At 35.9% G+C, this 14,137-nt stretch overlaps 1 protein-coding gene across 11 annotated transcripts in view; it reads right to left on the bottom strand.

Annotated features, from left to right (window-relative positions):
* Positions 1 to 14,137, bottom strand: part of DLG1 (discs large MAGUK scaffold protein 1) — a 149,073-nt gene that overhangs the window by 36,973 nt on the left and 97,963 nt on the right. For 7 of the 11 annotated variants that reach the window (XM_030954519.1, XM_030954521.1, XM_030954523.1 and 4 more), the window contains 6 exons: positions 11,646 to 11,696; positions 10,551 to 10,675; positions 9,288 to 9,457; positions 8,612 to 8,748; positions 7,031 to 7,175; positions 1,094 to 1,220 (listed from right to left, as the gene is read on the bottom strand). In XM_030954519.1, the coding sequence (XP_030810379.1) occupies positions 1,094 to 1,220; positions 7,031 to 7,175; positions 8,612 to 8,748; positions 9,288 to 9,457; positions 10,551 to 10,675; positions 11,646 to 11,696 (755 nt within the window). Of the gene's footprint in view, positions 1 to 1,093; positions 1,221 to 7,030; positions 7,176 to 8,611; positions 8,752 to 9,287; positions 9,458 to 10,550; positions 10,676 to 11,645; positions 11,697 to 14,137 lie in introns of all 11 variants that reach the window. The other 4 variants (XM_030954518.1, XM_030954520.1, XM_030954522.1 and 1 more) reach the window with 1 other exon arrangement.

Here is a 14,137-nt window from a genome sequence, read left to right as displayed (position 1 = left end):
TCATCTTAAGGTCAATTTCTTAAATTTCACCTCCATTAACTAGTATATTCATTTTTTCAGAGTGCTATTTAATTACAAATAAATTACATTGTGAAAATCTCTATACATATTGCTCTGGATCACACCAATATATTAACAAAAACAGAACAGAAGAGAAAACAAAAAGATGCAGTATCTTTTAAAATAACACAAAATTTATAAATCTCTTTTTGGGATGGAGAGTGTAATATGAGAAAGTAAGTTAAAGAAAATCTAAACATTTTCTGGATAGGCCTTGCATTTTAGAAGAAATCTAAAAGCTGCCTTTTACATTAATTTTAAAGGAAAGCAATAAAACCATAATGATATCAACAGGACAGAATAATTTTGGCTTATATGTCTACCTAACCCTAAGTTAAAAATCAGTACAAAGACATATCCTACCTTCCACTACACTAAAATCAATTCTCCAGCTTATTATGCCACTTAGGTTCCAATCCTGGGTGGACCCTGCCTCAGAATCTGAGTGACATTAGCCATATCAGATGATGGTGTGACACAGAATTCAGCAACAGCACACTGAAAGTGCAGTGTAACATCCCTATACTTGCAGAACAGAAGGGCAACAAAATTACAAGAGCTTCCCTTTATCATCAATGATGAACAAAAGATTAATGCAATCTACTGAATCAGTGAAGGAATGAAAGGTCTCTTAATGGGAAAGGATTAAGAGCTCTCCAGCCCTTCTGGATTTAGAATCCATCAAAACAAACCCTTGTCTGTGGGGGCAGGGAGGACCCAAACACTGCTTGCTTTAAAATAAGAAAATCTCTGGTCTGCTCATATTACCATCCTAAAAATCTCTGTCAATGCATGCAACATTTCCAGGGCTTTCTGCTTTTAATGCTATTCTTGGACCAATAAATAAAGAGTGTGTGTGTGTGTATATATACATGTAAATATACATAGTCTTATCCTTACAACAATGTTTACAAGAGTTAAAAAACTAACATCTATTCCTCGAAATAAAATATAGCATTCCCTAGTATTTTGCCCACTATCACATTTTGGAGCTGCCCTGGTTAATCAATCTGACACTTTGGTTGTTTATTACCTGGTGATCTCATCATCTCCAAGCATTCCCTTGGGAACTGGTGAGTATCTCCCTGGGGATGCTGGGGGCAGGGACTGTCCCAGGTAGGCAGATGGGCTGATATGGTTATCCACTGGCTGAGAATAAGCTTCACAGAGGGGGAAGGAAAACAAGAAAAGACATAAGGATAATACAAAAAAAAAGAGCTGGAGGAAATGAAACAAAGAAGTGACCTCTTTTAAAAACAAACCATAGCAGTTGAAATGATATATTATAAATATCATAGTTCTAAAATAGCGTGTTAAATCTATACATTGCTCAGTCTCCTCACTAAATCAGTAAGCAAATTTTTCAGTTTCATTGTCTCTCAAATAAAACTTTTTTAAAAACAATTACTGTGGATAGTTGAAGCCCATGGGAACAGTCTGGAGATTTATCTGTTTTAAAGCTGTCTTTAACTTGACTGAAGCAAAGTTTTAACTGAACCACAACACGCATACCAGAAGAAATTTAGCATCTTAATGATTACAATTGATGGAAAATCTTCTACAACACCAGGAGAATTGTTCCAATAAATAATTAAGAAGGTGCATGATATTTCCAAGCTAGGCACATCAATTTTAAGTGCTCATTAAGGCACAAGCATACCCACTGTTTGCTATTACAAAGAATGTTCTACAAGTGGAAATGGCTTTTTCCTGGCGTACGTGCTTCAAACTTTGGGGCTTAAACATGAAGGGTGGGGATTCTTCACAGATTCAGTATTATTAAAGCTGCCAGACTCTTTGCCCTTACTTGCTGCATCTGATGGAGTAGCTGACCTTTGAGGATTTATACTAAGCCCAAAGCTCTTTAACTGAACATACATGACACAGACTGATGAAGCAATCTGCACATTCTCCGTTTGTTTTTTCCTTGTTAAGCCATTCTCAAAAAGTTTGGATCATATACAAACTTATCAAAAGTAGTCTTGATATATACATATATATTATATATTTGCTAATTATATAATATTATATATTTATGTATACACATATATATTTCAAACCACCCAGTCTGGGCTTGATTGTGCCTGTATTGTTCTAGATTCCTAGTAAACCTGTGTGCAGTAAATTGTTCACAGGGCATCATATGCATCAGGACAACACTGTCAACATATCAGCAAGCATTAAAATCCACTATTAACAGCTTCAGCAGTTCAAAAGCACACCCATTTTGCTTACAAAAACCCCACACAAATACAGTTGTTTTGTTTTTCTCAAAAAATTTTAAAGCTAAAGCACAAAAATTTTAATGCAAAACATTATGAGCTCTTTTCCAACTACAGGAAAATGGGTGTTGATTAAAAAACCTGAACAACTGTTGCACAATATAGCAGCTCTGTACATTCTGTTCCTGCACTAAATTATCTCATTCCACAAAATGAATTTGAAATTGCTTTTAACAAGCCAATGGTAGTCATAATGATGCATATTTTATAGGAAAATATTACATACAAATTCTATATTCATTGACTTACAGTACTTCTCATTTGATTGTTTTTCAGGTTCTTGCAGATTTTAACTGCACTGTGTTCAGAAACATACACACCACCTATTACATGTCCTTATTTTTTAAATTTTTTATCCTTTCACCCTATGACTAAAAGTCAGCTATTGATCAATATAACAGTTTATTATTTCAGACCTGTGGACAGTTCTACAATAGCACTGGGGGTGCATCCTTCCTAAAGTTTTAAATGTGCTACTTGCTTGGAACAGTCTGGTCCTTTCTCAGTGGTGCTCTCAGTGCTATAAAAGCAAAGCTATAAAGGCACAGAGAGGCTGCTCTCTGTGGAGCTCCTGCACTAAACCATGCCTGCACCTCACTTGAAACTGCTTCAGATGGAAATTATAGCAAGCATATTCATGAGGAACATGACAGAAATAAAAGGCAAGCCATCACTTTTTGAATCCTAAATGAGGTCTAAACTTCTATTTCCAGGTAAATATTATTTCTGATGGAACTGATAAAGGAGCTGTCTTTTGGATGAACAGAAAACTGCATGCATGAAACCAACTTGCTTTGACAGAAAAAGTCAGACTTAAGAAGAAATTCCAGTTACAAATCCACCCTCTCATTTACATAAGACAGTTATAGACAAAAAGAAAAAATGGACGATTTCTTATTATTTTCCTATTACCTGCAAACTGAGGATACCAACCTCAAGTATAATTTCTAAAATGGGCAATAAAATTTAAACTTTATTGTCTTTTGCTGTTATTACATATTCTTCTCTTCCTGTACTTAGGCCATTTAAGAAATGATAAGGCATCTATGTCTAGTGAAGAAACTGATTATTCCCTGCCTTCCAATATTTTATTTCTCAATGCAGGGTGGAAATACTGTACCAGCACACAAAAGCACAAAAATACTTTGACATTAATTAGGAGTCAAAAATGCATCATTGATAATGTCTTCAAAGGAGACCTGTATGGAAGCAGTCCTCTCTCTCAAAAAACCATAACCACTTTCAAATTCTGAATTTGGACTTTTGAATTAACTGCAAAGTCCACAGAAGTGAGCACAGTGGGCAATCTATGGCATGTTCTGCACAGTACCAAGTACTGTGCACTGTGCTTTTAGAGATTTCTGTTAAAATGAGAATTTAAAAAGAAAACAAAACAAGCAACAAACCAACAAAACAAACAAGAAACACCCCAGAAATAAAATAAGCAAACAAAAAGCCCTCCCAAGGGGCTGTAAGTGAGCAGTTCACATATAATAGAGTTTCTATCTTAACACCACTTGTAGTAGACATGTTCATAGGGAGCCTATGCACATCTTACTTCTCCTTTGTGGTAGGACTGAACTCCTAAGAACCTGGCTGAAAGGATTCTCATGGACAGAAACAGGAAGGAGGATTGCAAATACATGTCTCAAAGCAGCTGCAGATGAGTAGGTGAGGAAAGAAGCCTGGTAACTGTTTCAACACTGCCTCAATCCAGGTGATCCTAGAAAATACCTCTTTAATATCTGCCATCTGGTAAAGGCACTTCAGATCCCCAGTCTAAAGCTCTTGAGCCCTGTACTACTCTGCTAAATGCAGTATAAAATAACTACATACAGGTGCCACCATTTTTTGGTAAGAGTTCTACCTAACTGAGCAGCTTCTTGCAGAAAGCAGAGGCTTTCTGGTTGCAAAAGCAGAATCAGCCTTTGAGGAGATTGATGTCTCCCTTTGAGATTTCCACTGTAAATGTGCAAATGCTGAGAGGTACTGGAAAAGCTTTTGTTCTGCCCTGTATTAGAAAAATAGCATTTAGCAGCTCAGAAACACACAGTGGTGCTTCATAAGTGAAAGACTGAGGAAAAGACTAAACTGATTTCCTGAAATTAAGTCATTAAACACCTCAGCAAGACCTTCAGGTCTGCTTTGGGTTCAAAATTCCAGCAGTAGGTTCAGTCTCCTCACCAGCTGCAATAACAGTCAGCAGCACTTTGATCAACAGAGACAAAAGCTCATGGACCCTTGAGTAGAAAAGGCTTTCCTGTTGTAAGGAAAAGAAACAGACTGAAGTTTCATCAAAGAACCCAGCACTTTGCAGAGGAATGTTCTTTGATCTACCAGAAACAGTGAAAAACAGTATCTTCAGATAGGGAACTCAAGGGAACTGTAGCTAAATGAAATAAAACACAGAAAATCTACTCAAAAGTACAGACAGCCCACAAATCTTGTCAAAGGTCATTAAAAGACAAAGAGAGACAAGACGCCTGGAATCTGAGAAAAACTTCCATGACTTTTTTTTCAGAATACTTGAGCTGGAGGAGAAAGGTTCCCAGATGTGGTTGCTGGAGCTTGAGGTACATGACAAGGTCAGGAGACTGGCTTTTCTTCTTTTGTCTTCTCAGTATAAGGACAGAAATACACTTCCCACAAAGGATGGGATACTGGGCTGCGCAGAATGCCAGCATCTCTCAAATCACCCTAAGAAGGAGAGCAAACGGAGAGAAACTCTGGAGGAAGGATGGCAATGGGACAAAAGGAGCCACATGTGTGACCAGGCCATTTATCTCTGGTAATGGATGTGACACCAAGTCACACTTACTGAGAAATTCAGGACTCATGGCAAGATGGCAGAGTACATCCTCATGGCAGTCATGTGGGATTACCCTTGACAGAACCTCCCTGATCTGCCCAGCCACTGGACATGCTGAGAAGGCATTCTTGAAGAAGGCACTCTCTTATGGATCTGTGTTATCATGCACTTGCCTTCAATGAACGGAATCTCCAGTTCATCCACCATCTGAGAGAAATTAATAACTCTGCATGACAAGAGCTCCAACAACCAACAGCCATCTCCGCCTCTGTCATTGATTTATTAGCGCTGGGCAAATTACCAGAAATCAGATCCTTCTCTACCTTCCTCCCCTCAAACTTTCTACAGGTTTTGTCTTTGACCCCACAAAAGATTAAAAAAGTAAATATTCCAATGATTGAGTCAAAGTGCAGTAGTAAGAGATGAGATACTCCAATGATTGTCACATCCCAATCCACAGCAGTGTAACTGCATTACCGCAACATTACCAGGAATATTAGGTAAAAATCAGATTTCTCTTTTCCAAAAAATATGAATTCCAGGGGAAATATATGAAAAGAGCAGTTATATGGAGAGAGAACAGGAAGTCAACTTTCCAAGGAAACAGTAGGAAATATATTGTACAAACTAGATTCAGTAAGGGAAAATGGCTGCTCTATAACCATAAAATATATGAGTCGAAAACTGGGGAAGAATCAGTGGAGGCTGAAAATTAGATATGCCAACAAATGGAGCCTTCCAGAGTACACCTCTAATAACACAGCGGAGATAAAACCTAATTAGCTCCAAATTGTAATTCAATAAGCTTACAAATAGATTTTAAGATACTGTAGCTATTGCCAATAAATGATGGGCTTATAAGGTACTTCAGTCTTGGTTGTGCTGCACTTTAGTTCGTTGTTCTTTACATACTGTTGTCAATTACATCTGTCATTCCCAAAGTGTTCCTTTCTTTCATATGAAGTAGTACCTTAACAGATCAGTGCTACATATCATTGCACATATCTAATAGCAGGAAACAAAGCAATACCTAAAATAAGTCTCCCCTAGAACCATTTCATGTGACAACATGAGGAAAACTGGTCATCCAGAAAAGTCAGTCTATTCAGTCTTGGAAATATGCAGTTATATCATTATCTTCCATTTCACCAGCCACTAAATGGTAATAACCCTCTTAAGTATACTCAACTCAAGTATTTCTTTACATTGTAGTTCAACCCTGAACTTTCTGGATTTGTATGTTTGACTTTGAAAAGACTCTTGTCAGTAGTACCCTTAGGTCAACAAGAAATTCTTGTAACTTCTTTTTAATACAGCATTCACTGGTTTTCCATTCAAATTGTCAAGAATTATGTCAAAACTGAAGTCAGATTTCAAATAAGTTAACATGGAATTTTTTAACACATTCACAGGCAGGCACCAGAGCAAGAACTCCTCCCTGTTCAGTTTATTCAAGTATATGCAAGTTCAAGCAAAACCAGGAAAACAGGAAAAACATCAGAGCATCACCAACCTCTTAAGTTTACAGGACACTGAACACCCTCACAGTGCACTGTTTTCTACTCTTCACACAACAAGAGGATGAGGCACTTGTTCTCTCCCCTTTTACTCATCAGCAAGTGATGAGTAACACTGAGTCTCTAGGACTGGGCCATGACAGCCACAAAAACACACCTGGAGCCCTGCTGCTGCTGTCTTTTTAGTATACAAGCTATAGGATATTGTTCTGTATAGTATATAATTTTTCTCATTAATCAACTTATATCAGATTTTTGCATATATTTTTTTAAGCTTGCAACAGTTAAAATACTAAAAATGAAATATATGTTAATATCTTAAAGGGAAAATTAATTAAATCAGAAAGATAAGACAAACTTACAGTTTGTGATGTCAGGAGGGGCATAACTGTCATTCATGAACATGCTGGTGGGTTTTGCAACCTTCAGATAAACAAAGTCAGATGTGTTTTTTAAGGCAGTCACTGCTTCTTCATGAGTAACCTCTTCTAAGCAAACACTGTTGACCTGAAGAGAAAAACAAACATTCTTAACCCAGAAAAATGTACTGCTTTCAAAGGACACTCACTGAAGGCTGTTGGAACACTGGCATTGAGAGTCTTTATTAGGATTCATGTGTCCCAGACATACTTGGTTACATGAAATTATATAAGAGATGCCTTGTTAAGTATGAGGACAAGTATTCCTATCAAAGATTATTATAAACTGTATTGACCACAGCATTGTAAAGAAGGCACACACAACTTTGGGGAGCCAATGGGACAAATAGGACACTCAAAATGTAGTAAGTGTGCACACTTACACAGTGTGTTACTGCAAGCATTCCATAGAGAGAAGTTTCTTCTAATAAGAATAAACCCCACATCAACTTGTCATGACATAATTATGTTCTAGACCTTATAACAGGACAATATATTCTGGCATGATGTCAAAAACTAGGGGTCAGAACTTGAGAAGGTCCCAGAATAACTGATTTACATGCTAAGTAACAAGAACTAGTTCAACTACAAACAGCAACAATTTAAACTATAGTTATTAGAGTGAAACACTAGCACTTCCATTTAAAAAAATCCCTTATTGTGAAAGGGAAGAAGCTTCTGCAGATAATTCCAGGCAACAAAGGAAATAAAGCTGGTACCGCACTGAACCCAAGGGACTAAAGACACTTTCATCATTTAACTTCATGTGTAAGAACAACCAGGCTTTTACAATTGTTAATTGTGGGGGAAGAATTCTATTCCCGGCATCTGTATTCTCTAAGTTTCCTACAAGTTTTCTAAAAGCCTTTTGTTGATATCTTTTTAATAGATTTTAATTCCTACCACTCTTGAAGACTGAGAAGTCATTTTGCAGTATTTGGTAAGTGCAGTACAACTTAAACACAGAGTCAGAAAGTTAAATTTTGCAATGTATGGCTGTGGTTCTCATTTTTCTATCTGGATAAAAAATTTGTGGATTGAATTTCAGGAAGTTGAATTTTTTTTTTTTTTTACTTTGTGCATAGAAAAATTCAACTTTGAAGCTATTTTAAGCTTTTTAAAAAATAACAACGCCATTCAAAATCATTACAATCACTGAAATGCAATATAAGCAGCAGCTTCACTACAGACTGGCTAAAGGCTGGCCAGCCACCAGTACAAGGAGTTCCATTCCATTCTTCTATTTTCAGAAAAGAAACAATCCCATTGTATGTTTGTTCACAATTCTGTCACTCAGACCCCAGAAAAATAATAGCAAGCAGCAGAAATAAACATGCTGATCTATACAGGTTTTGCACGGAACATTGGGCTGAGGCATAGATTTCAGATTTCCTGATGGGATGGTGTTGAATGATGCAGATTTAATTTTATCACTGATTTCCAGGCAGCTTAACCACAAATTGAATCATGCCCCTATTGAGTCTAAAAGTGAATGACCATTAAAAAAATGCAGCTCTTACTTACAGCTAAAAGTTTGTCTCCAATCTGAAGTTTGCCATCTTTATGTGCTGCCCCACCTTCAATGATTTTGGTTACATAAATGCTGTTGTCCCCAGGTATATGCTGATTTCCTACACCACCAGCAATACTGAAACCAAGACCTGCTTGAAGATAAAGGCATTACTCAACAAACCTTTCTTGCAATCATTGGATTTAAATTCTTACATAAATAATAACACTCCTTATATAACACAAATATATATAATCAGGGTCTGGCTGAAGTAATTCTGATGCCTTTTCAAGTGAGCTCCATAATTTTCTTCAAAATAAAGCTCTAGAAAACATGTAACATGCACACAATTCTAAAACCAAAAGCTAGATCATTTACTTCATGCTTTGTGAAGTATGGGCACAGCAGAGCTATAAGCATCACCATGCTATAGTATCTATATATTAATAGCCATGTTGTCCAGTAATTAATTTCCCTAAATTATTTTTAATCTCTCAAACATCCTTACTAGGTAATCCAATTAAGTATTTTAGTCCAATTTCAATGTACTTAAAAATTACTAGGTAACATTTTTATCATTTAAAAGAAAACATCAAAAACTTTTTTATCATTTAAAAGAAAACTTGGCATTCTACAAGAACAGTTTCAATTCTATCCTTATGAAACAGATGCTTTAGATTTCCAACATACCTTTGGGGCCTTTCACAAGTTTGATTTCCACTATTTTTTCTGTGACTGGTTTCCTCCTTTTGACATACAATCGTACAATGGATCCTGCTTCTTTCAGTGCTTCCACGGCTTTGCTGTGTGTCACGTCCCGAACATCCACCTCGTTTACTCGCAGGATACAATCATTGACCCTGCAGACAGCAACAGTCATGCTCAGCTGTTGTGTTACAGCAGAGAGCACACATCAGGAGCCTAATATTGCATCTATAATACACTAACATACATGTTAACACATTAAAATACAGAGATTTATCTCCTAAGTTCTACTCATTCAAGACAATGCTCTAAAATTAATTATTAGTGCTTAAAAATAAATCAAGGATCACTAGAAAATATTTAAGAGGAATATTTAATTCATGGCTGAAGAGGGCACCTTATTATATGTACCTCATTTTGACAGTGTTTTTAACAGTGTTTGAAAAAATTACCTATTGTTTACAGCTATAAAACAGAATTCAAAAAACCAAAACGTAGAAGGCACACAATGCAAACATACTAGTTGTAAGCCATGATATGAACAAGTCAATCTTGCTTTTCACAAGCAGTTTAAGTGCTGGCCTTCCAGTCCATTTAACATGTTGCTGCAGTAGCACTGAGCCCTCATTACACTAAGTGCAATGCCAGGCCCACCTGTCACCGTGTCCTGCCAGATGTACCTCTGACAATGGCCAACAAGCTAGAATGAAGCCTTGAAGTAAGCTCATTAGGACTATAAACCCATAATACAGCAGGTATTTGCACATGAAATGATGGGCCAAGTTCTTGGCAACACAAGAGGAAAAAAACCAGTCCTACAAACAACGTATATGGCTATCTTTGAAAAATTAAGCCACTGAATTATTACCAAGCATAAAAAGGGGTTGTTAATAAACTCAACTACCTTGTGGATCAGAAAATCCACATATGGATAACCAAGAGTTACCCATCCTACCTGTCTCAACTTTTTCTTGAATTAATTACTATGAAACATATGGCATAATAAATTAATATCACAAAATAGAAAAATTTCACTTAATTTTCCTAAATTGCAGATGTTATTCGTTTGGGAGTTGCATATTAATCCACTCAAACATTCTTCATTATTTACAAAATGCTTCCAGAAGGAAAACCCATTTAACATTTAATGCAGGAGGATAAAACTATTAAAAGTAACAGAAAATTTTCTATTCACTTATTAAAATACAGTAACAGCACTTAGTAACCCAAGCCAGAAATCCATCCTACCGTAATCTTCCATCCTGTGCAGCTGCACCCCCGGCTATAATTTTTGTAATGAAAATACTTGCATCATCCCCAATATGTGGGTTGTCTGTACCACCTGCAATGCTAAAGCCAAGTCCTGAATTTCCCTAAAGATAGAGGAGGAAAAAAATTTATTGGGGGAAAAGGTATTCTGGTGTATTTGATACACTATAGAACCAAATCTACATCATTTTCACTGAAAACAAAAATATTTAAAGACAATTTAAGCAGTATGCTACATATATAACTTATTTATATTAAAATAAGTATAATTACAACTTACATACATGTAAGGAGAACATAAGTCATTGTATAACTAAGTGACAGTTCCAGCCCCACAGCTTTCTCACTGAACTTGATAAATTACATAAAATCTTCTATCTCTAAAGTACTAGATATTTCAGATTACTCATACAAATATTTGCTCCTCATGAAATGATTAGTGACATATTATTTTTCCCAGAGAAAAGCCTTTAAATAGCTTATGTCCCACCTCTAATATAGTCCCACAGATGCAGAGATTCAGACTGACATTTTTCTCTTCAAGGATTACTTGCCCTTACCATCAACTGCAAGACCTCTTCACCCTCTCAGTAACCACCAGAACTGCACAGGTATAAAACAATTTCTTTCTGTCTTTTTGTTAACAGTGCACCTCAAGTGAACTGAGCTAGATCTCAACGAAGAAAACCTAACAAAGAAATGCACGTGACAAGGTGTCACTTGTAATCTCAATATAAAACTTAATAGTATATAAGTAAAAGCCTATGAGAAAAATAGCAATACAGGAGATTAAATCGGAATCTGTGTTGTAAGTCTCTACAAGTCTAGGTAGCAACATTAAATGCAGGATGTCTTAGAAGAGATCATTCCCCGATTTTACTCTCAGTCGTCACGGATATTAATAAAACTTTCAATTCCTGCTTAGCAACTGAATGTACTTTTTTTAAATTAGGTTAAATAATCTACCTAAAATAAAAAAAGGAAGAGTAAGATATAGTTTGGATTGCCATTTTTCATATTAAAGTATCCTAAGTTCCATTTCAAACGGAGTACAGAGGACATTTAGCATGTTACCCTTTCAAGAGTAATTTCTTCATACTCGTAATCTGCATCGGTGCCATTGACCTATTAAAAAAAAAGAGAAATCAGACTTACAGAAAATCCTATACTTTACACAACCTACTTTGCTTGGTTGGAAGTTCACTCCCATCAAATCTCAGCTGATTCACAGTAACCACTGGACTTAGAGAGGACATGTGATTCTCACACCACTCTGTATTTATGAATCAGACAATCTTTTTGTACGAGTTTAAAAGGTGCCTGTTCAGAGAGCAGACTGTTCCACACAACTACTATAGGGCACAGGCCCTCTGCTTCTGACTGCCAGAAAGAAAAAAATGCTCTGGAGATCCTCAGATGTTCCTCAGGCTATACAGCAACTTGAAACTGAGAAAAAAGAAAGAGAATGTGGGATAGAGAAGAATCGTAAGGAAGAACAGAGTACAAATTTTCCTCTTATTGTTCCACATTGAGCAGAGAAAAATCAAAGATTGATGCTTTAAATAACCTTCTCATGAGAAATAGGCAAGACCCTTCTAAAGTAATATTTAACAACTCTTTATACTACTATTTATCATGTCACATACATATTAAACTTCAGCAATTTAAAATAGGGACAAAAGAGTAAAAGAGTTTAGAAGAATACTTGATAAAGCTTGATGAAAAACTGAAATCCTAGAAAGAAGCCTTGTCATCCTCTGGTTAGAAAGGATACCCACATTCTTTGCTACCTAGGGAATAAGGAAAGTATCAAATACCAGAAGCAAAAAAAAAAATCAAAACTAACAAAAATCAATTAAATAATAAATTCTCAATCATATTTATATATTCAAGAGTAAGTTTTTTCCAAGATATCTTGGAACTCTAATTCTTTCCTCCACAGTTACCTACAGCAGCTACAGAAAACTCCCTATTCCTAGCCTTTTAGGATGAAATATTTAACAAGGTAAAATATAGCATTTATACTATTACTTTACAAAGGACCTTGTCTACCCTTAAGATACAGAATATCTGGAAAGACTTCTGTAGTCTTAACACACTAAAGATAAAAAACATATATAGAAGAAAGCATTTTAAAATCTGGCCATTTCCTTGTAGAGACTTTAAAAAGGGAATTTAATTCACCCCAAATAAAATTAAGATCAAGCTACTTCCTTCCTCCTATGTTTATTTAACATATTTAAATGCTCCAAAAGCTGGCAATGCTGTGACTTCTACAGGCTGTCTAATATCAAGCTCTTTTATCCCTCACTCCCTAATTATATCTCCCCTGACAATAGAAGCCATATCCATTCCACACATAACAGATTATCATCTTTGCAAAGTACATCAAAAATGATTATGTCCTTAGCAGTTTGTTCAGTGGAAAAGATACAGTGGTTTTAACACATGATATTTCTCTATTAAAAAGGGATGAGGTCCTGACCTTCTGAATCCATGAAACTGGATCTATTGCTACACCAACACAAAAGACACTACTGTGATCAAGAAGTTTTGATGGTAGCTTAGTCCTTGAGCTATTATCTACAGGAATGACAACATGTGCTGAATGAAGCAGTCATCCAGCATTACAGTACCTGCAAAAGGGTCATGATGATTGATCAGTGTGCAGTGCTCTTTTCTTTTCTTTTTTATTAAATAAATAACAAGGATGGTTAATCATTTCCCTATTCATTGCTATTACACAAAACAAAGCTGATCCTAATACATTCAAACAGCCTCTTATTTCCATGTACAAAGGTCTTTAATTCAATTTAAAATATCATCTACATGATGAGCATCATCTACATGGGAGCAAACAAAAACCTCCATCATTTTATCTTCTCCTTTAGCTTAGTTCTGTACTCTCTCTTTTTTTGAAAAATTACCTTTGGATTTATTCATATAACAAACCAAACATTAGCAGAGACAGGAGCAAGAATATATAACATGATAAAAATCACTGACCCAGTCTATATTTTCCAAGTTTTAAAGGGATCTCACACCCACTAAGCTAAGCTTTATTACCAGGGCCTTCCCCTAGATAGAAGACTTTATAAGTAAATGTTGTAATTATGCCTGACCAATGAACAGCTCAGTCTCCACATAACTACACTTATTACCTTAATATTTCAAGCAGAACCAACTCATTTTTATGAACATTTATAGCACTAAAACCTTAAGTATAGCTACTGCATGAAGAAATGTTTTTATGAGAAGTGCAACAGAAATGGCACATTAAATATTAAAGTATCTGCCTGCACAGTTGAAGAAACAGATTGTTCTCTGAATACTGAACCTCCAGGATCTCAGTTGTGTTTTGCACTGCCATACACTGGTACACAGAAAAATTCCCACCTGAAATCTGCAACTTTTTTTTTCATGAAACAGCTATTGAAGGAGTTTAAATAACCATCATGAGAGCTGACAAAATTAAGCATCATCAGAGAGATAAAACAGGTCTTCTTAAACAGCAACAACAGGTGTACCCAACTACATTCATAAAACATGATTTAAAGTTAGAATTG

Source organism: Camarhynchus parvulus, chromosome 9 (assembly GCF_901933205.1).
Source record: "Camarhynchus parvulus chromosome 9, STF_HiC, whole genome shotgun sequence".
Lineage (NCBI taxonomy): Eukaryota > Metazoa > Chordata > Aves > Passeriformes > Thraupidae > Camarhynchus > Camarhynchus parvulus.
This window is presented reverse-complemented; position numbering and strand designations above follow the sequence as displayed.